This window comes from Zalophus californianus, chromosome 2 (genome assembly GCF_009762305.2).
Source record: "Zalophus californianus isolate mZalCal1 chromosome 2, mZalCal1.pri.v2, whole genome shotgun sequence".
Taxonomy (NCBI): domain Eukaryota; kingdom Metazoa; phylum Chordata; class Mammalia; order Carnivora; family Otariidae; genus Zalophus; species Zalophus californianus.
This window is the reverse complement of record NC_045596.1, coordinates 3264173-3286438: the sequence shown is the minus strand read 5'-3', so window position 1 is coordinate 3286438 and position 22266 is coordinate 3264173. Positions and strand designations below refer to the sequence as shown.

Here is a 22266-nt window from a genome sequence, read left to right as displayed (position 1 = left end):
GCTAGGGCGAGTGTCTGCCTCCTTCCGTCTCAAGGACAGGACAGGAAGCACAGAAAGGTTAAGAAAGTTGCCACTTGAGGAGGCAGTGGCCCTGGTGGGGGGGCTGGGAGGTGACTCTGCACACCTGCCTGATTATCTGAAGGAATACATGCCCTTTGGGGCCGGGGTGCTGCTCAGACTTGCCTGAGGACCAGGGTTGCTTGAGGAACTTGTTAAAAAAAATCTAGATTTCTGGGCCTGACCTGGGAGATCCTGACATGGCAGGTTTGGAGTCTAGAATCTAATTTTAAGGACAGCCCAGGTGACTTATCACGAGCAAATATGGGTCACGGGAGACCCTGCCCGCCTTCACTTACCCACTGGGCCCAGCACACAGTAGGTGCTCAGTAAGTGCTGAGTTCCCCAGCCAGTTGCCCCCAGGCCCAGCTACAGAAACCAGGCCCCCATGAGTGGGGATCTCTCCTAGGCCCAGTGAAGGAATGGCCCTCCCAGCCTCCCACCTCCCTGGGGCACCCCAAAGTGCCTGCACCCCAGCGGGGGTCTGAGAGCCTCCGGGATCCTGCAATTCCCCGCAGGCTGCTCCCCCCGCCCCCCCCCAGCTCGAGAATGCTGACCCGGGACTTCCGATACAGACGAGGAGGGAGGTCAGGAAGGAGACCGGCCCCTTCCAGGCGGGGCGGGCCGCTGCTGTGGGCGCGACCAATGACCTGGGCGACTGCTCAGGCCACCTGACTGGAGCCTGGAGGGCCTGGCTGGCTGAGAACGTGCGCCTTCCTGTCCCGGCCAGCGCCAAGTGGCAGACCTTCCTGAGAGGGCTGGGCCCCCGCGGTGTTGGTGTCAGCCACAGGTGAGGGGCCCCAGGGAGCCTCCCTCCCTTCTTCGACTGGTCTGCTCCCTGGCAGGGTAAGTTCTAGGCCCCTGGTCTGGATCCGCACCAGGAGGAGCCGCCCCTACGCTGCAGCCACCAGTCCGGAGCTCAGGGTCACCCACAGGTGGGGCCAGGGGGTGTGCATGGGGGGGGTGCACCCCGAGAGCAGCCTGGTCAGCCTGGGATTCAGGTGGCCAAGGAAGGGCGAGCGTGGTGTCCCCACATCCGAGAGAGGGGCGGAGAGCCAGGCGGGTGAAGCTGGATGTCCTCACGGTGGCCACCGTGAGGTGGGGATATGCTGACCCACAGGTGGGGGCCTCCGCAGCGCTCAGGACGCACTGGCCCCAGGGTTTCTGATCCTGGCTGAGCCCCTGGGAGCAAGTGATTCTGCCCCTCTGCACCTCAGTTTCCCTGTCTGCAGGGTGAGAGCGTCCCAGGGGCCCGGCACGGGTCCACATTTGTTCATCGGCCGCTCTCCGGTGCTGACGACCGTGGAGCAGAGCAGGAGCCCTGGGCTGGCGGCAGGGGCCAAGGTCCTGGCTTTCCCTCGCCTCAGTGCTGCCCTGCCCCTCTGTGGACTTCCACACCGGGCTCTCTGCTCCCCTCTTCCTCCAGCCCCCATCCCAGCCCCCAGGGGCCAAAGTCCCTGCAGCCCCAGGGACGGCTGCCCCTTCCTTCAGGGAACAGGGAAGGGGCAGCAGGAGAGGGGGACGGGGTCGGATGCCGAAGGGACAGAGGAGAGGCTCTGCCCTCACCGTCCCGCAGCCCTGCGGGGGAATTTGCTCAGGCCATAACCGGGTGAGGGGCCTCTGTGAGCCCGGGCCAGGGGCTGGCTCCTGTCCGCACCTCAGTTTCTGCATGTGCACAAGGAGCCTCGTGACCGCCCCCCTCCGCAGTGGTTGCAGGACTCTCATGGGGCCCGTGGAGGGGTCCCCGTCCTTGACTTACAGAAGACCGAGGCTGTGGGTGGCACAACCTGCCCGAGGGTAGCGCCGGACTAGAATGGTCTTCCCCAGGCCTGCCTGGGTGGCCCTGGTGCTTTGGCTCTGCCCCTCGCGTGCTCCTAGCCCCACTGAGCGAGGCTCCCGGGCTGGCCACAGCCAGCCGACCTGGGACTTTGCCCCCGGCAGGCGGCTCCAGGCCTGGCCGCGCCTGCCAAGTCTTCAGCCGCAATGGTTCTCTGTCCACACACCTTGTGTGTGTTCCGGCTTGCTGGGACTTTTTGATTTTTTAGGACAGGTTTAGATTTACAAAACAATTGCCAAGATAGCACAGAGTTCTCATAAGCCCTCCCACCCGGTCGCCCTGACTACTGACCTCTCTTACATTAGATGGGTGCATTCTTCACAACTGAGGAACCAATATTGATCCATTATTCTTAAGTAGAGCCCAGACTTGGTTCAGATTCCTTTAGTCTTCACCGATGTCCCTCCCCCGCCCCAGGAGCCCGGCTGGGATGTCACGTGACACGTCTTCCCGTCTCCCCAGGCGGCTCTGGGCTGCGACGGCTTCTCAGACTTCCCTGGTTTGCGATGGTTTTCGTGAGGAGTCCTGGGCAGGTGTTCTGCGCAGCGTCCCTCCGTGAGGACTGGTCTGATTATTTCTCGTGATCAGACGGGGATCGCGGGTTCTCGGGAGGAAGACCCCGGGGGCGCAGTGCCCACCCATCCCATCAGGTCAAGGGCACCTGCCATCGACAGGACCGGTCACTGGGATGGTGACCTTGACCCCCTGGCCGAGGTGGGGTTTGCCAGGTTTCCCGAGCACACAGCCCCCCTCCTGGCCCTCCCAGGCTGTGCCCTGAGCAGGCCATGCACCGTGCATGCCTGGGGACTGGGGCGAGGGGTGCATGCTCGAGGGTGGCACGTCCACATAAGTCACTGGGAGCTCTCCTGCTTGGGAGATCTGTCCTTTTTCCCTCAGTCATTCATTCACTCATTTATTTACGTTGGATAGACTCACTCTAATTTTATACTTTGGGTTATAATCTAATACTAATTAATTTAGTTGCTCAAATTTTTCTAGCTTTGGCCATTGGGAGCTCTTTCACTTGGCTGCTCTGTCCTTTGACTCACCCCATTGTGTGGGATTTCATTCATTCATTCACTCATTGATTCATCATTCACTTCCTTCCTTGCTGGCGCCACAAGCCCGGCCCGTCCTGTACCTTTGCTGGCCTGGTCTTGGAATCAGCCATTTCTCCAAGGGTCCTGATTCCTTTAGTGGGAGAATGGTCTTAGAAAGCAAGATCTGTCTATACTCTTGAGTGTGCTCGATGCTGGGTGCTGCTGACCCGGGAGGTGACAGAGGCCCTGGGGATCATTCTGCACTTCCCGCTGGGGGCAGTTTGAGCATGATTTCACCTCTTTTTAAGACATCAGGAAGGCAGGAGCTGTCTGCTCTGGGTCCTCACTCCTTCTCAGTAGAGTGCTGGGCCCTCTCTGGCATGGAGTAGGGCCAGCGTTGACTGGGGCCAGCTTCTCAGGGGCCGTTCCACTAAAAACAGCCACGGGGAGGGGACCCAGGCCCAGCCCAGCTCTGAGCCAAAACCAGCAATACGTTTTGTTTGTTGAAAATTCGAAGGGAAAGGGGCTAGGGAAACACCAGACAAATCCCGGCTGAAGAACGTTCTCCAAACGCAGACCTGCCGGTGCTCCTCAAAAATAAGGTCCCGAAAACCAAGGACATTGAAATGGGGTGGTGCCCTCTGTGGCTCTGGGGACAGACAGGATCTCAGGGAAACGCGGATGCACTTGCACGAAGCGTGGACCTTGCTGATTAAGGACAGGTCCGTGTTGGCGCACAGAGTGTGACACGTTCATCTCCTCACCTGCCACCCGGGCCGCCCTCCCCGACCCATTACACACTCAGTCTGTGTTTGTCTGGTGCCTTTCTCATGTGGACACCGGGTTTTATTTTGGGAAGGAAGAGCACAGGGGTGACGTGTTGTCCTCATCACATCCCAGCGAGGAGAGGGCCTGTCCCTGCTGGCGTCGGCCTTGATCGCAGGGCTGAGGTGGTGTTTGTGGGGCCCCCTGGAGAGCGATGCTTTCCTGCATTTCCACACGGTGCTTCCGGGGGTGGGGATTGTGCCCCCCGCCGGGGCACGGAGAGGCTACACGCATTAGCTGGAATTCTACTGCCGGGAATATCTGTGTCTTCTCCATTTACTCAGGTCTTCACTCACTTATTCACGTTAGTGTGGGCCTCTGGGTATTTCTTCTGTATTTCAGGTTATAACCCAATACTACTTTATTTTGGTGCTCCGAGGGTCTACCTTCGGCCATTGGGAGCTCTTCCCTGGCTCGTGTGTCCCGCCATCGTGGGTATCTATCCATCTATCTGTCCCTTGTCCATCCCTCCCTCCCTCCCCACCGCCTACAAGATGGCGCTACAAGATGCGGGGCTTGGTGTTTATCCCAGAGGGGAGTGTATCTCACGTGCCGGGGCCTGGCTCGGAGCCCCTCCTCCAGGCAGCCTCCCCAGCTGTCCGCAGGCAGGATCCCCGCTGTCTGGAGGCCCCGGGCTCTCTGCGTGTCCCCTGTCACACAGGCCCCAGCTGTGCTATCTCGTTTCCATCCGTTTCCCGGGCTGTGCTTACTCCGGAGGGCAGGCCATCTGACGCATCCACGCCCCGGTGCCCCGGTGCCCCGGACTGGGCTGGGCGCAGAGCGGGGCTGGCAAGTTTGGGCTGGGCAATGCTGCCGGCCCCCCACCCCTGCCCGCATTGAACAGCAATGACAGTAGGTGCTCTCCTTTGTGCGAGCCTCTCTGCACGCCATGGGAGGCTAGAGCACCCGCATTTTGCTCTTCAGCACCCCTGCACCATAGTACGTGGCCAGCATGGGAGCCCACGGGACGGGCGTGCGGGGTGGCTGGGCCCCAGGGCCACCCTCTGTGAATGCAGGAAGGCCCTGCCAGGGAGAGCGAGGTGGAGGCCGTGCCCATCCTGAGGCAAGTCAGGGGGGCACCCGGGCTGCTGCCAGAGCAGTGTCGCAACCTGTGAGTCCTCACTGCTGGCCTGGGAAGGGCGCAGGTGTGGCCGGTGAGGAGCCGCGGCTCGGGGGCATTGGGGGGCCATGGAGGGGAGGCTGTGACCCTGACCCTGCCTCTCTGACATGGGTCAGAGGGCAGGAGGGCTGCGTCCCGGCCCTGCCAGGCACCTTCACACGCGCATCGGGTCTCACCAGCCGAGGCCAGGGAGCTCACTGGCACCCATGCCCGGCTCCAGGCCCGTGTGCTTCCCTCCGGCCCAGCGGCCTCCCCGGAGAGCCGGGAAGAAGGCCAGCCTCTGGAGGGTGGGTGGCTGGAAAAGGTCAGCGTCCGTCCGACGTACCGCATCAGGTGGCAGGTGTCCCGTGTCCTGAGGGGACTGGGCCCCCCCTGCCCCCTTTGCTGGTACCGTGTCTGTGATTTAATATGCACATAGGCCCATCTGTGCCCGGAGGCGCTCCCGTCGTGGGTCCTTGTGTGCTAACCAAGAGACGGTGTATTCAGAGACCCCAGTTCCAGTGCCCACAGGCTCAGGGCACTCTGGGGCTGGGGCAGGGCCGGCTGTGCAGCTCGGTGGCGGCGGGGGAGAGGCTGGAAGGAGGCAGTGCCTGAGGGAGACTGTGCGGAGCGGGGGTCAGAGCCCGGCGGAGCAGGTGACCAGGAAGAGGGACGTGCAAGTGTGGCCGAGGCTGGAGGCTCTGTTGTCAACAGGAAGAGAGGGGCTGGTGGTGCCGGGGACTGTGGCTCAGGGGGAAGGTGGGGGAGGAGTGGGCAGCGGGGGGCAGGTGTCCAGTTCCCCGCCAAGGGGAAGGCCCTGCGGCTCCAGCTCCGCCCCCAGGTCTCAGATAGAAGGTACCCTGGGCTGATGCGTGCAGACAGAGGTTCTAGAAGTCCTGACCTGCAGGCGCTCACAGGGCCGGTGTAGACGGACACTGCGGGAAGAGGGACACCAGGAGGGAGGAGGTGTTCAGAAGGGGTCCGGGGTCAGCTGGGCGGAGGTGTAAGGAGAAGGGCCGCTGGAGGCACAACATGAGGGAGCTGGTGTGGACAAGGCCGGTTCTGAGGGGTGCTGGGTGGGTGAGGCCAGGCTGAGGAGGGAATGAGGTGTTGCCGGGAAGGGAGCCAAGAGAGCGGTGCCCCAAACATATGCCCTGAACCCCCTCAGTGACCTGGGGACTGACAGCGTCCCCCTCGCCGATCCCAGCACAGCCCGAGGGGGACTTCTGGGGTCCCGAGCAAATTTCCATCTTAGCCCTCTGCCCACCCGCCTGCCCTGACCTGGGCCTGGTTTCCAGGGAGATGGTCTTGGCTGGGAGGACTGCCCCGCCCCGGAAGGCAGGGGTTCGGTTAATGTTTGCATGAGCCTGGCTCCAGATCCACCCCCAGTGACTGGGCTGCAGAGAATGTCCAGAATTCCAGCCGGGGGCCCACCCAGAGTCAGGAATGTTGGTGCTCTGGGGAGTGAGCTTCAGTGGGATCAGGGCGTCCCTGGGGCCTCCTCTGTAAGCTGGGGTGACCGAGACCTCTACCCCTGCCATCTCTGTGCTGCCCCCTCTGGGTCACCCCATGGCTCACAGCCAAACGATCCAGGTTGGTTGGACGTGACTGTCCCACAAAGGGAGAAACCACTGTGCTCCTGAGACTGGGGCACTCCTGGCTGGATGTCCCCTGAGGACCCCATCTGTCCTTTAGCAGAGGAGGGGGCTACTCAGAGCTGGCAGGCCCTGCAGGGCCCCCCTGCAATGTGACAGGAGGACATGCCCACAGGGCCTTGCTCCCCGAGGGGGCCGTGAAAACAGCCTTTATGAGTTTCTGACCAGCTTCCTCTGGGGACCCAAGGTGCCTTATTTGGGATGCTGAGAAGGGGCATCCCTCTTCTGAAAGCTCTGTTTCTGGCCAGGTCAGATGAAGGAGCGCAGTTTGGAGGACTGCCCGGCAGATACGCCCGGGCACCTGGCCAGCTCTCGGGCCGGGCCTGCCCGGCCAAGGAGGAGCTGCTGGACCGCCGAGTCAGCGGGTCCCCGGCTTGAAGGCGCCGCCTGTCCTGACAGGGCCGGATGACCATGACCCAGGCCACAGAGGGGGTGTGGGCGTCTTCAGTCCCGGCCGAGCTTGGGAAATGCTGACAGCTTCCTGCAACAATGTGACCCGGCCCGGGGTGGCCATCCATCATCACAAGCCTGTCTGGTCCCAATATCCTTGTTTTGCAAAGAGCAGTTCCTGAAATCTCGGGGACTAGAGCTTTGCTCATCTTTGAATGGGGTGGTTTCAGCCGCTAAGGCCAAAAATAACAAACACAGGCCGAGCCGTGCTGAGCGCGGCCCAGTTCTAGGCCTTATGTGTGTCCCGGGGCAGCTGGGTGCCAGGTTCCAGGCTGGTAGCATCTCAGACCCGGGCATGCCGAGGACGGGCATCTCCAGCCCCACCTTCCCGGTTCCGCGGACCCAGGCGGGGCTCAGGAAAGTTCACGTGCACCTTGGAAAGTCTGCAGTGGTCCGTTTGCCTGTCTGGGAAATGGCACTAGGCCGGGTCACATGTGCATCTTACGGCTGTGGAACCAGAGACCAGGACAGACAATGGGGTGTTGCTTAGCATGGACCATGTGAACACGGGGGACCCTCTTTCCTGCGACCCTGGGGGAGGGTCCCTCCCTTCCCGCGTTTTGGTTCCCCATCCGTAGGCCTGTTACCCAATCACCTGTCTTTATGTGGCGCTCATCTCCCGAGCTCTAAGCGCTGGGTCTTGCGAATCCGTGACAAGTTAACTGTGTGTGCAGTGACTGTTGTAATCGGGGGTTGGAGGGAGGCAGGACACACTCCATGGATTCGATCCTGTACGAGCTTCAAACCTGTTCCCGTCCCCAGCTCCAGGGCCGGCCTCCACCCTCCTCCGCCTGAATCTTTGTATATCCCAATCCAGTGCGACAGGGAACGCCTTCGGGCGGACTCCTTCCTGCTTGGGTGGGGGAGTCCTGAGATGCTTTTCCACGAATCCCCACCCCACCCATCCTCTAGAGCAGGACCCACTCAAGGGCCAAATCCAGTCCCTGTTTTGTAAGTAAGATTTTACCAGCACACCGAGCACCTGCTTGTTGCCCATTTGTGTGACCGCCGCCTGCTTGGTATCATCTGTTCACCATCTCCCAGCCCGGACCCACCTGATGGCCTTTGCAGAAAGCACTGCTACCCCAGCTCTAGAATTGCCTGTGTGGCCCTGTCTTGTTTCTACTGCCCAGGGCGCCCGGTGAGTGGGGAGTAGTCACATACCCTACGCCACCCACCCCGGGGGCCTGCACATTCCTAAGATTCAGCGTTATGGCCTGTTGTGGATTAACCCTCAGGGCAAGAGTGTGACCCAGCCTCTCCAGCTTCCATAAAGCTGCATGCCTAGGGTTTTCTAGGTGGAGGCTGAGTTTAAGTCCCCTTCTGTCTGGCCCTGGCCCTGGGAAGACCTCTAAACCCCCTTTGTCTAGGCCCTCTTCCTCTGAGACTCAGCCCAAGGGCCTCCACCTCCAGGAAGCCTTCCTTGATTTCACCCTCCTCCCCTTTCCATCCTAGGCTTCCTTTGCCACTGCAAGGATCATGCTACCTTATCCCAGTCCGTTTCTAAGTCTGTCTCCCCAACTTGTCTGTGAGCCCTGCACTGGTGGGGACCTGGAATGCAGAGCTGAGACAGTGGGGCCAAGATCGTGGGTGGCAGGGGGAGCTCCAAACCCCAGGAAACAGAGCTATCTCAAGGTGGAGTATGGGTTCCACCAAGAGGCTGAGCCATGTGCTAGGGAGGCTGGGCGTGGGGGAGGCCTGGGTCATTGCCGTCCCAGACGCTCGGGGATGCTTTAAGACCACACAACAAATTCAAAATCGCCTTTTGTCTTCATTTGACTCCAGTGGTTGCCATCTGCCCCCTGAGCTAAACAATAAAAAAGAAGCAGAGGGTGGAGGGCAACCCTCAGCCCCTGCCTCCCACCTCTGGATCGCAGCCTGGGGCTCCGTCCCCACTGAGTCAGGGTCAGGGTCCGAGCTAGGGTCCGGGTCTGAGCTGGGGTCCAGGGTCCAGGTCTGAGCCGGGGTCCAGGTCCAAGCTGGGCTCTGGGTCCGAGCCCGGGTCCAGGTCTGAGCTGGGGTTAGGGTCCGGGTCTGTCGTCCTAGGGTCTGGCAGGAGCTGCCTCAGGGCTCCGGGGACGGGAATCTCTGCCTGTCAGGGACTGGATTTAGGGAGGAAGAGGGGGGCCCACATGAACCATCTGAGAATGCCCTAGAAGTTAACAGCGGAAGGCTTGGCTGGGGGCTTTAGGGCTGCCGCTGGGCCCCCTCCAGAGGTGCAGACTTTCCCAAGGGAAGGACGCAGAACCGGTTTGGGGACTTCCCAGTGCTACCTGGGGCCACATTCATCTTGAAGGAAGCCTTTGACAGTCTTCCACGCAAGGGACGCTGGGGAGACGGGGAGCGGCAGTGCGTGTTTAAGAGTGTGTGGAGTGTCAGGCCCCCCTCCCCTTGAGGAGGCCCTGCCAGGGGTCCTTGTCCCTCTCGCTCTCCAAACCTCCGTTTCCTTGCATGACTCCCTGAGGCCGCAGGGAGGACACGGGCCGGGCCAGCTTCCCCCCGAGTGTGGGCTCCAGCGCCCGGTACGCGGCGGTCAGCCCCTGGCCCTCTGCAGACGCACGTGCCTTCCCGGGTGACGGTAGCCACGCCCACGGCATCCACACTGGCTAGAAAATGTGTCTCTTGCATTTGTCCTGAGAAGCCATCCGTCTTCCCCAAATGTGCCTGCCACTAGGGAAAGCGTCTCCCCGGGGTGGTTTGGTCGGCTTCCTATGCAGCGCCCTGCGGGGGTGGGGTGGGGTGGGGAGAAAGGCTGGCAAAGAGGAAGGCGCGAGGGGAGAGCGCTGAGGATGCTTACAGTTCAGTGAAACATCCGCTGGTCCCCGTGACGGGAAAAGGGACAGAGGTGAGCGCTTGCTCTCTGAATTGCCACCTGAAAAGAATTAAAATCAGGGTTTGGTGCTGGAAGAGGCAAGGATCTGATTCCTGAGAAAACCCCAGAATAGGACCGGACGCGCCCTCCAGAGCCCCTGCGAGTCGGGCTGTGGTTTCTCTGGCTGCTTGTCTCACGCCTTAAGAAAGTCGGGGCATCTGCTTTGGCGCCGGGGACACCTGAGACCCCAGCTGTGTGCAGGTGTCGCCTGTCTGTAGGTGCCATGGGAGGGCAGACCTGAGACCCCAGCTGTGTGCAGGTGTCGCCTGTCTGTAGGTGCCATGGGAGGGCAGACCTGAGACCCCAGCTGTGTGCAGGTGTCGCCTGTCTGTAGGTGCCATGGGAGGGCAGACCTGAGACCCCAGCTGTGTGCAGGTGTCGCCTGTCTGTAGGTGCCATGGGAGGGCAGACCTGAGACCCCAGCTGTGTGCAGGTGTCGCCTGTCTGTAGGTGCCGTGGGAGGGCAGACCTGAGACCCCAGCTGTGTGCAGGTGTCGCCTGTCTGTAGGTGCCATGGGAGGGCAGACCTGAGACCCCAGCTGTGTGCAGGTGTCGCCTGTCTGTAGGTGCCATGGGAGGGCAGACCTGAGACCCCAGCTGTGTGCAGGTGTCGCCTGTCTGTAGGTGCCATGGGAGGGCAGACCTGAGACCCCAGCTGGTGGTGCTGCCCTTGGGCTGGGTGACCTTGGACAGGTGCCACCTCCACGCCCATCTGCCTCTCGGTCCAGCAGATGGCCTAATACTCACGCCAGGAGGGCTGTATCCCCTGGATCTAGCATCTTCTTGGCAAGTGGCAATTGGGATTTATTACAACAACCATGTCAGGCACCAGGGGTGTGGGGGGCTCTTAGAGTCCCCCAAATCCGACTCTGCCATTTGCATGGGGCAGAGCGAGGCCCAGGGCGTGACAGGCTCTCCCAGAGGGCCTCAGGACTGGGCTGTGTGGGCCTGCCTTGTGCCCCCCCTGCAGGAGGGACCCTTATTTGGAAAGTCCCCTGACCTAGAAAGCTCACGTTCTTCCTCTGGAAGGCTCTTGGGGGGGTGCACTTGCAGAATTGGGGTACACTCTGGAGTTGGGGTGCACTGTGCAGAATTGGGCACTTGGGATAGAGGTACATTCTGTGGAGTCGGTGCAATGAGCAGAGTCGGGGTGCTCTGTGCAGAGTCGAGACCCTGGACTGGGGTGTGCTGTGTGGAATTGGGGTGCATTTTGTGGAGTCAGTGTGTGATATGCAGAGTCAGAGTGCTGGGCATAGTTGGGGAAGCCCTTGGAAACCCCCCCGGCCTTGGGCCAAGAGCACCCCGCGGATACAAACAGGATACAGGGTCCCGGGCCCCAGCGGGGGACAATGGCCATGACAGGAAATGTGTCCAGGCCCTTTTATGGATGTGGAGCCCATCTGGGGCCTCTTTCAGTACAATTTCCAGAAAAACAAAGCCAAGCATCTTGTGTTCTGCACTTTGTGGGGCTCTGGAACATGGGCTGAAGAGTTCGGGGTCCCAGCTCACAGACACGAGACGGAGGCCGAGAGGAGCAGGGGCCTGCGGTGGGTTGGCGAGGGCGGGCTCGGTGCCCATGCCTGGCTTCCGCCTGCGGACCCCGGGCCCCCCCGCCCCGAGCTTTGGCACAGTCAGGCCCAGGCTGCATGGGGGCGTGCTACAGGGGGGGCGGCAGGGCCGGGGAGGGCGCCGGTGGATGTGCTGACCTTCGGATGCGTCCCTTTTTCTCTGTGTGCCTGGTAGCTGCAACCCCTGAGTCGTGGGCCTCGGCCACGGGAGAGGCCCAGACACTCAGCATTTGTAAAATGAACGAACATTCAGGTGTAGCTGTGGTAACGGGCTGCACATGGCCCGCTAGAGACTTCGGCATCTAGTTTAATCCTTGTGATGACCCAGAGCAAAACCATGGAAGAGCATCTGAGCCCCCCCCCCCCCCACTCCGCCGGGGCTTCTCTGAGAAACCAAAACACCCAGGTCATGTGGTCAGCACAACTGACCTGCAAAGGTGCCCACCTCCTACCCCATGGGGCAGCCTGAGCTCTGCTCTCTGGTGAGCAGGCCAGAGGAAGACAGTGGGGGCCGGAGGAGGCTGTGGGCCCATCTGCGGGCATCCACAGGTCCCAGGTGCCAGTGCAAAGGGGGGCTGGGGTGCCTATGTCTGGATGGGAGAGGCAGGCTCGCCCAGGAGAGTGGCCCGCGGCAGGGGAGCACCCATCCTACAGAGAAGGTGCAAGGAATTCAACTGATGAGGTTCAGCGGGTCCTTGCGAGGGGTAGGGCATCACCATTTCCAGGGCTGTGAAGATAGGCGCAGGGAACTGGGCAAGGTTGGAGGCAGAACTGGGGCGGACAGAGGAGGGTGGAGAGATGGAGGGGCAGGTGTTTGCGAGGAAGGGGTGCTGAGGACTCGCACCCGGGAGGAGCTTCAGGACAGGGCACCTGGACCTCGTTTGGGGCCCCCCCCTGCCCCAGAGGTGGGCAGGAGGATGGGGCCTTGAAGACCTGCAGGTCGCTGAGGCCGAGGGGAGCCGCGGTGGGGAGGCACGGCGGGCAGGCAGGTGGGCACCTGCATTCACTAACTGCCCTGTCCTCAGCCTGCTTCCCCCTCCCCCGGGCGTCTAGGAGTATGGGGTGGCTGAGCTTTGTCCCCGAAGCCCCAGGACATTGGCACAGTGACCATCACAGCTGTCCTTCCAGAGGAACAGCTACTCCTACCCCACGGAGGGGACAGCCAGGCTGTCTCCCAGTGGGAAGCAGGAGCTGCTGTGGAAGCCACCTCCCCTCTTGCTCTGTGGCCCCTGTGTCCTCCCCCTTGCCCCCTGGTCCCCTGGGACCCACCGAGTCTCTTCCAGTTGACCCTGTTAGTCGGCCTACAGTCATGGGGACGGTGAAAACGTCCTCCCTGACCCCTGGCTCCGTCTGTGCGGTCTCCGTGCAGTGGGACCTGGCCGGGCCGGGCGTGGTAGGGGCCCGAGTGTCGGGCCTGGCTCTGCTGGTGACCCCGCTGGGCGCCCCCCCCGACCTTCCAAGGTCGGAGGCAGCTCGGCCTGGAGCAGCAGTTCAGCCCGATGTCACCCCCAGGTGACTCATGTCTGGAGGGGTGTTTGGTGGTCATGGCTGGGGTGAGGGGGCGGCCGGGGGTACTGGCATCTAGCGGGCCGAGGCCAGGATGCAGCTGGAATCCCGGCTGCGCACAGCAGCCCCTCCCCCGTGACAAAGAGCCGTCGCCCACGTGTCAGTGGTGCTGCCCTGGCCTGGGGGCCTCAGTGTCGGTCAGACCCGGTTCTGGGCTCTTCTAGTCCTCACTGACGTTGGGCATATCCCACGACCTCTCTGACCTCAGTTTCACTGTCTGCAAAACAGTCCCATGACCGCCGAATTAGAGACTCTTCATGGTGGTAATCCAGGCCTGTGCCTCGCCTGGCCTGTCCCACACAGGACGGAGGAGAGGGTCGCTGTCCTGCTCCTGATCCCTGGGGCTGGGCTGGGGCCGGGGCCGGGGCCGTGCGCCTGCCCCAGGAGGGCGTGGGAGCACACGGGGGCGGGGGCAGGGGGCTGACCCCAGTTCATTTCCTGCTTGTCCCGGCTCCCCAGGGGGTTCTGGGGCCCCGGGTGGGTCCCAGAGCCTGTGGGAAGTCAGCGGGGGGTGGGGACCTGTGGCCCCAGCCCCATCTGTCCCTGGTGGGCCAGCAGGCGGGGGCAGCACCCAGCAAAGGGAAGGGGGTGCGCACGTGTCTGTACATGTGTGCACGCGTGTGTGTTGTGTGCGAGTGCATGTGCGTATCGTGTGTATTGTGTGTGCAAGTATACGTGATGTGTGTGTCATGTATGAATGTGCTGCACATGTGTATGTGTGCACGTGTGTGTCATGTGTGAGTGTTGTGTGTGTGAGTACATGTGTGATGTGTGAAAGTTGTGTGCGTGTGTCCGCGTGTGTGGTGTGTGCGTGTGCGTGTGCGTGCACCAAGTGGAAGAGGAACAGAGCAGAGCGGAGGGTGGTGGAGCCGTAGGGCTGGCAGCTGGGGCACTTCCCCAATCCGGGGGGCCTGGGCGGGAGCCTGGGTGTCTCCATCTGTGGGGGGTGCTGGGCGGTGGGCAGGCGGGACCGGGCCTGGAGCCGGTCCAGGGAGGAGCTAATGACCAACGTGAGGGCAGGGCCCACGGCGCAGGGAGGAAGTGTGGCAGGAAGCAGGGGGTGGTGGCGGCCGCCGTGCAGTCAGCCGGGCCGTGGGCGGCTGCCGCCTGTCCTGGCCGGCTGAGACGGCCTGCAGGGCCAGCCAGCGAGGAGCCGGGAGCAGCCACCTGGGGCCTGCCGTCCTGCCGTGCGCCCCCCCACCGCCCCCCCGGGCTGGGAGCTGCCTCTTAGGAGCGGGACGCAGGTACGGGGTGCGGGGGGCGGGGGGAGCGCTGGACCACAGCGGGCATGGTCCACGGAGCCGGGGCCTGCCGCCCACGGTGGGATCTAAGACTAGTCTGTCAACTTTCACTTTCTTGAAGACTCCTCTGGCATCTTGGGACGGTGGGGAGCAGAGCTGAAGTCGGGGGAGTCCGGAAGGCTGTGGGGGCCCGTGAGGAGACCGCAGCCAGCCGATGAAGCCCCATGCTTCTGTGATCTTGCTTGACCCCCACCCCCTTCCCGTGGGCACTCGGAGCGCGTGCGAGGGTCTGGATGCGGCGCAGAGCCGAGTCCAAGTCCGGGTGTCAGGGTCTCGAGTGGGCCCCCACCCTGGGGGGGTGCGACATGGGGCAGACACCACAAGACAGCCCAGGGTGGCTCTGCAGCTCCGACCTGGCCACTCTGAGGTCACCATCTCTGGGCTTTTTTCTGTCCACTGGCTGGGGATGAGTGCTGTGACTAGGGGCACCAACCAGACAGTTGTAGGGGGGACGCGGACCCAGGACGTGTTATTGCCAGGTCCAGTGCTGGGTCTGTGCTCCCAGCACACCACTGAGACCCTCTCCCGGCTTCCAGTGACCCCTCCAGGAGCGCCAGCCGCCCCCCGCCAGCTCTGTCTGTGGCAAAGCAACGTTGGTGGCAGTTAGTGGAGCTGACTGGTGCTGGGAGCCGTGGCCAGACTCCTGGTGGGAGGCAGGGTGCATGCCGGTTACGGGCAGGGGCTCCAGTACTGGACTCGGCCCCTGTGGGCTCCAATCCCGCTGTGGCCCCCGGCCGGGCCGAGTCCCCGGCGGCAGCTCGCCGAGCCTGTGAAATGGGCACAGTGGCGCCCCCTCCCCCAGGTCATCAGGAAGATTCGATGGGCGTGCTTGGTTAGAACCTCAGGGTGGTGGCTGTTGGTGACAATGACACATCCTGTATGGGGCGTTGTGCACCTAACTCACAAAAGGCCGTGATGGAGGTGAGGTGGACCCTGCCTCCTAGCAGAGAAAGACAAGGTTACGGGGGTTACAGGTGAACCAGTGTCCCGGGGCTCGGCACACTGGGGGGCTCACAACGATGGGAACTGGCTGCAAGGGAAGCTCCTTCCTGCCTCTTCCAGATCCTGGGGCTCCAGGCTCCTGGCCGCATCCCTTCCTCTGGCCTCTGTGGTCTCGTGGCCCCTGCCCCGTGTTCGTCTGTGTCCCTTCTTAAGACCCCGTCACTGGATTAAGGCCCCCCATGCAGCATGACCTCATCCTGAGGAGTCAGATCTGCAAAGACCCCATTTCCAAATAAGGCCACCTTCTGCGGTGCCAGGATCTGCGGGGACACCATTCACCTCCGTCCAGGGGTGACCAGACAACTCTCTAGAGGTGCTTCTTGCTGAAGGGGACAAGGTCTCCATGGGCCCACAAGGTACTGGTTCTGTACAAGCCCCGTGAGTGCTCCGACCAGACCCCCCCAAACCTGTTCAGGGTTGGGATGGTACTGCCTCTCCCTCTGTGGAACCCACATTTATTAAGTGCCAACTGTGATTGTGGAACACCATTGGTCTACTCCGTGGACCTCCTCATGGGGCAGGGGTGTTTTGCTCTCAACCTCCAGGTGGGCAGAGTGAGGCGTGGAGAGCTCTCCCAGCCCCCTGGGAGCTCGGCTCAGGTGCCGGGGCTGAGGTCTGGGAGCTGCGTCTACAGCAGGACCCCGGGCCTGTGAGGCCAAGTGAGGCAGTTACAGGAACCCGCGGGGGGCGGGGCACTCTCCTGCACAGTTTGGGCCCACTTCCTCATCTCCGCCTGGGACTAGGAAACCCCGCACTGAGATTGTCCCTGGCCGGCCCCGCCTGCTCGGGCACATCCGTCACTGGGCAGGTGGGAGGGTCTTTGAGCCCAGGAAGCCTTCCCTTTCCTCAGGAAGCTGTCCTTGAGGCTGTGGGGAGCCGGCCCGCGGAGGCCCTGGACGCAGACAGGGACGGGCCAGTCCCGACCCGGGGGCGGAGGCCGGCAGGACGAGAGGCTGCCACCAGACCCGGCGAGGTCCTGCGAGATGCTCAGCTGCCGGGCCCCTGCTGCACCCGGGGCTGGGGAGGACATGGCCCGGCGGGGAGGGAGGCTAACACCCCTGCGTGTCAGAAGGGAAGAGAAGAGAGATGGCAGGCTGGTCCAGCAGCCCTTGTGCATCCGGGTCCTGACACCCAGCTGTGGCCACCAGTGGTGCAGGAGCTGCGAGGATGGAGATCCCAGGGGGGTGAAGCCAGGAGGGAAAGCAACGTAGGCTTGGGCTCGGTGTGGGGCTGGCCAGGGCGGCCCGCACACGGAGCTGTGTCCAGAAAAATGGCGAGGGTCTTCGTGCTTTGCAAGGATGGAGACGGCACGGGGACCCGGCAGCAGGGAGTGCAGGGCGCCCGGCCTGAATGACATGTGAGCCGTTCGACAAGGCTGCGTGGAGAAGGTTCTGGGCATCTGCACTTCAGCCGTGGCTTCTTCCCTGGAACAGGGAGCAGCCCCTCCCTGGGCAGAGCAGTTCTGCCGGAGAGGAGAGGGGCCGCCTGGCCAAGCGGGGGGGTCCCCTGCATGCTCCTTGCCCCCGCCTCCCAGGCTGTGCCCCTGCCCCTCAGAGGTAGTCAGGATGGGACTCAGGTCCCAGTTGGGGGTGGGGGGGAGGGGCTCCTAGAGGCATCGCTTCTGCAAGCCTTGCGGGCCTCGGGCTGCTGGGGGCCTGTGGGTCCCTCTGGAGGGGCAGACAGCTTGCTTCGCCCCTGTTTCTCTGTAGCGAGGGGCTGTTTGGCCCCAAGGCCACGGGAGGGGCACCAGAGTAATTCCTGTCAGGAACACGGGGTGCCCTGCTTCTGTGACCCCCAGGGCCACTCCTAGCTCTCTCTCTCTCTCTCTCTCTCTCTCTCTCTCTCGTCTTTTTCATTTGGATTGTAGGGGCATCCCTGGCTTCTAATGGGCTGAAAAGCCGGCCTTGCCAATCCCCAGCAGTGATGACTCTGGACATTTAAGGGAGGGTCCGAGGGGCAGCGGGCCGGGCGAAGCCCCTGTGGGCCAAGGCTCCCCCGAGTCCCCGTCCAGCGGGCTGCCCGGGCCACAAGCTGAAACGGTGCCCCTGGGACCCCCACTGGGGTCCGGTGCATGGAGGCTTTGGGGAGAGGAGGACACAGGTGGTGTCCGGCTGTCTCGGGTTCTGCCCCCCCACGCCCCGTGCTGTTGGCAGTGTGGATGGCCCCCTGTCGGCCCCTCTGCAGGTGGTTCCCACCACCCCCAGGGGCCTTGCTGACTGCCCAGCCCCCTTTCCCTGTCGTCCTGTGCTGCCCGTCACAGAACCTGCCCCCAGACTAGCAGTGGCATGTGCAGGTGATGACAAACACCTGTGTCTGAGGTTCTGGGGACCTGGGTCCATCTCCAGTCCCCCGGGGTCCTGGAGGGAGGTGGAACCAGGGACTGGTGGGGCCGTCCAGGCTCTGAGCTCCACATGGCTGCCCCTGAACTCTGTCCGTCTCAGGGGCCCTGCTCCCCAACATCCGCCAGGAAAGGGGGTAGGCCAGGAGGAAGCCTGACTTGCTTCTCAGTTGGCATTGTTGGCCCCGGAGAGCGGGTGAGGGGGGTGCCTGCCTGTCCCTGCATGCTCCGTGCAGAGGGAATTCCCACCGGCCTGTCCTGGGTTTGGTTTGAAATCTCGGAGCTCAGGTTCAGGGCTCAGGGAGGCCCGAAACGAGGGGGTTCCCTTGTTGGTGCGACCTAGCCGCGCTCTTGGCAACCTTCCGGGCGAGTGAGCAGGGCCGTTCCTCATCTCCTCTGTCCCGAAGGCTGCTCCCGTCCCTGTGGCCGCAGCGGGGGTTCTGGCCCCGCCTTCCCCAGCCCCGGCCCCCCTCTCGGCCTACCCCTGTCACCCCACATTCCCGTCTGAAAAGGGACTCTGTGTTCTTCTGTGTCCTGATTGGTGACAAAGCCCCAACCCCAAGAGCACGGTCTGTCCATCTGTAACGGCCTCTCGTCTCTGAGCCCAGGAAGGAGTGAGGCATAATGACCGCTCTTGAGGGGAGGCCCGAGGGCACCCCGGGGTGGGCAGCCATCGCCTGTTCTGCCTCGTCTGCCTCGGCCGCTTCCTCCTTCCCCGCCGTCTGCCACCTTCCCTCCCTGGGAGGCCTGGACCCTGGCCCACTTCCTGACCCGTGGGGTAGGACGGCGTTCCGGGGGCCCTGCTGGAGCCCAGGCCTCTTCCGGAGGGAGCAGCAGCTCTCCTGGGAACCCAAGACCAGATCACAGTGGAGCTGGTGCTTGTGGGAAACGGAACTAGATGGGTGTCTCCGGGGGGCTCTGTTGCGGCCCTAGCTGGACGGGACGCGCGGTGGGCTTGCTCACGTCCAAGGCGCCAGGGCGTCCCCCGAGGACTTCTGCTCTGTTCCCCACGTCTGTCTGGCGTTGGCAGGAACATTCGAGCAGCCATGACGCGTCAGGCTCTGAGCAGCTTCCTGGGGGTCGTGAGCTGGAGCGGGGTCCCCACCTGCCCGCACGGCTTCCAGCCCACTCCACCGGGTCGGTGCTGGCCCATGTCTCGGAAAGAGCCTGCGGCGGGGGCTCGTCGTAGTGGGAGAAGCAGCGACAGACTGATTCACGAGCAAAGCTCTGAAGGATGTGCAGAGGCCCGCCCGGCAAACGGGAGGCCGTCTCTCCTCCCGACCCCAACCCTGCGGCAGCGTCCTTGGGGCGCCTGTGCTCCTGGGGAGGCCTCCCTGCTGACCCACGCCCTATTCCCCCAGCAGCCTGCGGGTATGCGGAGCCCCCGGCGCTGAGGCCGCCACCGGGCATGGAGGGCCCCGCGGAGGAGCCGGCCCCGAAGGGGAGAGGGCCCGCGGTGGCGCCCTCGGGAGGCGGCGGTGGTGGCGGCCACAAGGCCCAGAGAGTGGCCATGAGCCCATCGGTCGTCTGGGAGCGAGCAGGGTCCGAGGAGGCCGAGGCGCTGGTCGGAGGTGGTGAGTACAGCATGTGCCGCCCACCCCACTGCCCGGCCGCCCATGGCTGGCCCCCGATGAGTTTACCACTCCGTTACAAACCCTCGCGCACCCACAGTCCTGCCTTGTCCTCAGGACGGAAAGCCCTGGGACTGCTCAGAAGGGGGCATCCCTCGCTCCCCGGGGAGGGCCCCAGTGGCCAGCCAGGACCAGGCCAGGCCGCTTCCTGGTGGAAGGAGGATGAGCCCAGAGCCATGGGCACATGAGGCCGAGCCCGGAAGCAAGGCTGGGATTCCTGATCTTCACTGGTCAATGCTTGACTGGGGCCTCAGTTTCCCCACTTGGAAATCTGAGGGGTGGGCTGGGCGCTCTCATGGTCCCCTCCCCCTACCGCCTTGGGCCCTGGAGGCGAGGGAAGGAGGGGCGAAGACCCTCCCTGAGCCCGGGACAGCCCGTGGCTCCAGCCTCCCCGCCGGACCCCCCTGTCCTCACGTGCACCCTCCTTCGGGCCACCTGCCTAGCTGCCCGTGGGGTCTGGGGCTTGGCGCACAGGACATGCTCCGTAGATGCTTGAATGACCAGTGAACGACGGATGCACTAGGAGGATGGAAACAAAGCCTCACAAGGTGCACAGTGCGAGCTAGAGGCACCTTCGTTCCTGTTGCCTCAGGCCTTCTGGGCGTGAGGGAGACAGGAGGGGCCGGGGTGGCCCCCGTGGGTGCCGACTCACGACGGGGTGCAGGCCTGCAGTCAGATGCCTGCCTGGGCAGCAGAGGCCTGAGCTGCCACCCAGTTCCAGAGCCTGTCCTCCGCTCCGGCCCCCGGGGGCGCCCCTCCTCTGGCCCCCTGCACTCTGGAGTGCCTCGCTAATCTTGCCAGGCTGTGAGCCGCACCCGAACCACCTCTCAAGGCCGAGAGGGCCCGTGTCCCCCTCGGTGAGTGACGTGCAGATGGACCGGGACGCAGCCCTGTCTGCCCCAGACCCAGGGCTCCTTCTGGGCTGCCCCCGTTCCTCTGGGCCAGTAGGACAGTGGCCCCCGAGCAAGTCCACACCCTAGTCCCCAGACGTGTAGCAAAAGTGATTTTGCGGATGGGGTTAAGAATCCTAAGATGGGAAGATAAGCCCGGGGTCAGAATCGGAGACGTTGACGGTGCCTGGCTTCCGGCTTGGAAGATGGAGGAAGACCCGCAGGCCAAGGGCGCGGGTGGACGCCTCTGAGAGCTGGAGACAGACTCTCCCCGCGAGCCTCCTGGAGGCACCAACTCTGCTGACCCTTGGTTTTAGCCAGTGAGACCTTTCCGGACTCCAGCCCAGCAACACAAGACACTGGTGGTGTCTTCAGATGCCTCTAAGCTTGGGGTAGTCTGTTGGAGCACAGGGAGAACCTCACACCCCCTCCCTCCTCCTTGGGCTTTTGTGACCCGGATGCAGGGAACTCGAGGGGTCAGTGGTACGGGTGTGGACACACCTCTTTTGTTCCAGAAATATCGGGGGCTTTGTGCCCGCACAGCTGAGAGGTGCCTGTTCTGACCTTGATCCCACAACCCTGCTCTATTAACAGATGCCAGTCTTCCCCCTGGGGGCTCCGGGCCGGCTGCTGGGACCCCTCCTGGCCAGATGGGCACGTACCCCACAGGTAGACGTCCACGGGTACCCCCAGGTGCAGCAGGGTTCAGTCTGGGAAGGGCTGTGAATGTGGGGGCCCTGGGCATGCCCCCTTCCCTCCAGCCTCGACTGTCCCGTGGCCTGCGGGTTCGGGAATGTCTGGTCCCCGGACTTCCCTCCGGGGATCGCTGTGGGGGAGGGGAGGCTGGTAAAGTGCAGACGGCCAGGTCCCGCGCCCAGGCTCTGACTCGGCCCTGCTGGGGTGCAGGGCCCAGGAATCTGCATTTCCGCTTGGGGCCTGAAGGCCGAAGTTGACTGCCCCAGAGGCTGGGCCACATGTGGGGGAAGTGAGACTCTTGGGGAGGGGTCACAGGTGGGATGTGGTAAAACCAGACCAACCAGCCCACTGTGTTGTGGGGGTTCAGAGGGAGGGGCAAGACCTGGCCCGGGACGGCATCTGGGGAGGGGGCTCCGAGGATCAGCAGGATTTCTGCAGGCCGCAGATGAGGGGGGGCAGCCCCGGGTGGCGGAGGGGGACGGCGCAGTAAGAAGCCCCCGACCCTTGAGACCCCGCTCCCGGCCCCCAGCGGTGGTGGCACAGAAACCCCAGCGCTGTCGGTGGTTCACCCTTGCCGTGACACCCGCCGGTCCTCCGACGTTCCTTCCGGGGGGCCGGCGCAGCCTGTGGTCACTCACGATGACCAGGGGCTGTTGAGCAAGGGGCAGATTATTTTGGGTCTGAAAACGCCACCCGCCCTCTTACGGGAGTAGGAGGTGTCACATCTCAGGACCAGCTGTGACATGTTGGGCATGCTGCCTGCGGGGGCAGCGAGCCTGATTCCAGACCCCAGCGGTCTCCATACTGCCCTCCTCTGCCCTCCCCTCCCCTGTGCTCCCCTCCCCCCTTCTCTCCTCCCCCACCCCTTCTCTCTCCCTTACTCCCTCTCTCTCCTCCTGCTTCCTCCCCCCTTCTCCCATGCCCCCTCCACCCCTTTGGAGCAGCTCATGCTCTGGGGCTCTCAGCACAGTTGGGAGGCCTCTTAGGGGCAGGGGTGGGGGCAGGCGGGGGCATCTGAGCAGAGGTGTGGATTGTAGGGCAGCCTGTCAGGCCAGGATCTGGTCTGGGAGAGACTGCTGCGGGTGGAGGATGTAGTGAGTGCAAAGGCCCTGGGGCAGGGTGTGTGGGGGTGCTTTGATGTCCTAGGGCAGCAGAGAGGCCCCAGGCTAGAGGGGAGGGAGAGAAGAGGCGATGGGGGAGCAGAGCCAGAGGTTCGAGGCTGTGCTGGTGGGAAGGTGGAAAGGGCTTGTATCTTAGTCTCCCTGAGAAGGAAAAGCCTGCAGCCATGCTATCCAGTACAGGAGCCACACGATTTATGTTTCCATTTAACTGAATTAAAATGGAAAATCTGGTCGCCACAGTTGCACTGGCCGTATTTCCAGAACTCAAAGGCTCCACGTGGCTGGAGGCGACCTGGGAGGGTTGAGAGCGGGGCCGTG

The 22266-nt window shown here is 63.3% G+C and overlaps 1 protein-coding gene across 11 annotated transcripts in view; it reads left to right on the top strand.

Moving 5' to 3' along the window:
- Nucleotides 1-775: 775 nt before the first annotated feature.
- SH3TC1 (SH3 domain and tetratricopeptide repeats 1) overlaps nt 776-22266 on the top strand; it is a 45021-nt gene continuing 23530 nt past the window's right edge. For 4 of the 11 annotated variants that reach the window (XM_035726107.1, XM_035726106.1, XM_035726104.1 and 1 more), the window contains exons 1-3: nt 776-903; nt 18972-19184; nt 20726-20800. In XM_035726107.1, the coding sequence (XP_035582000.1) occupies nt 19019-19184; nt 20726-20800 (241 nt within the window). In that variant the 5' untranslated portion in view covers nt 776-903; nt 18972-19018. Of the gene's footprint in view, nt 904-14028; nt 14214-18971; nt 19185-19764; nt 19790-20725; nt 20801-22266 lie in introns of those variants that run through there. The other 7 variants (XM_035726103.1, XM_027599992.2, XM_035726108.1 and 4 more) reach the window with 7 other exon arrangements.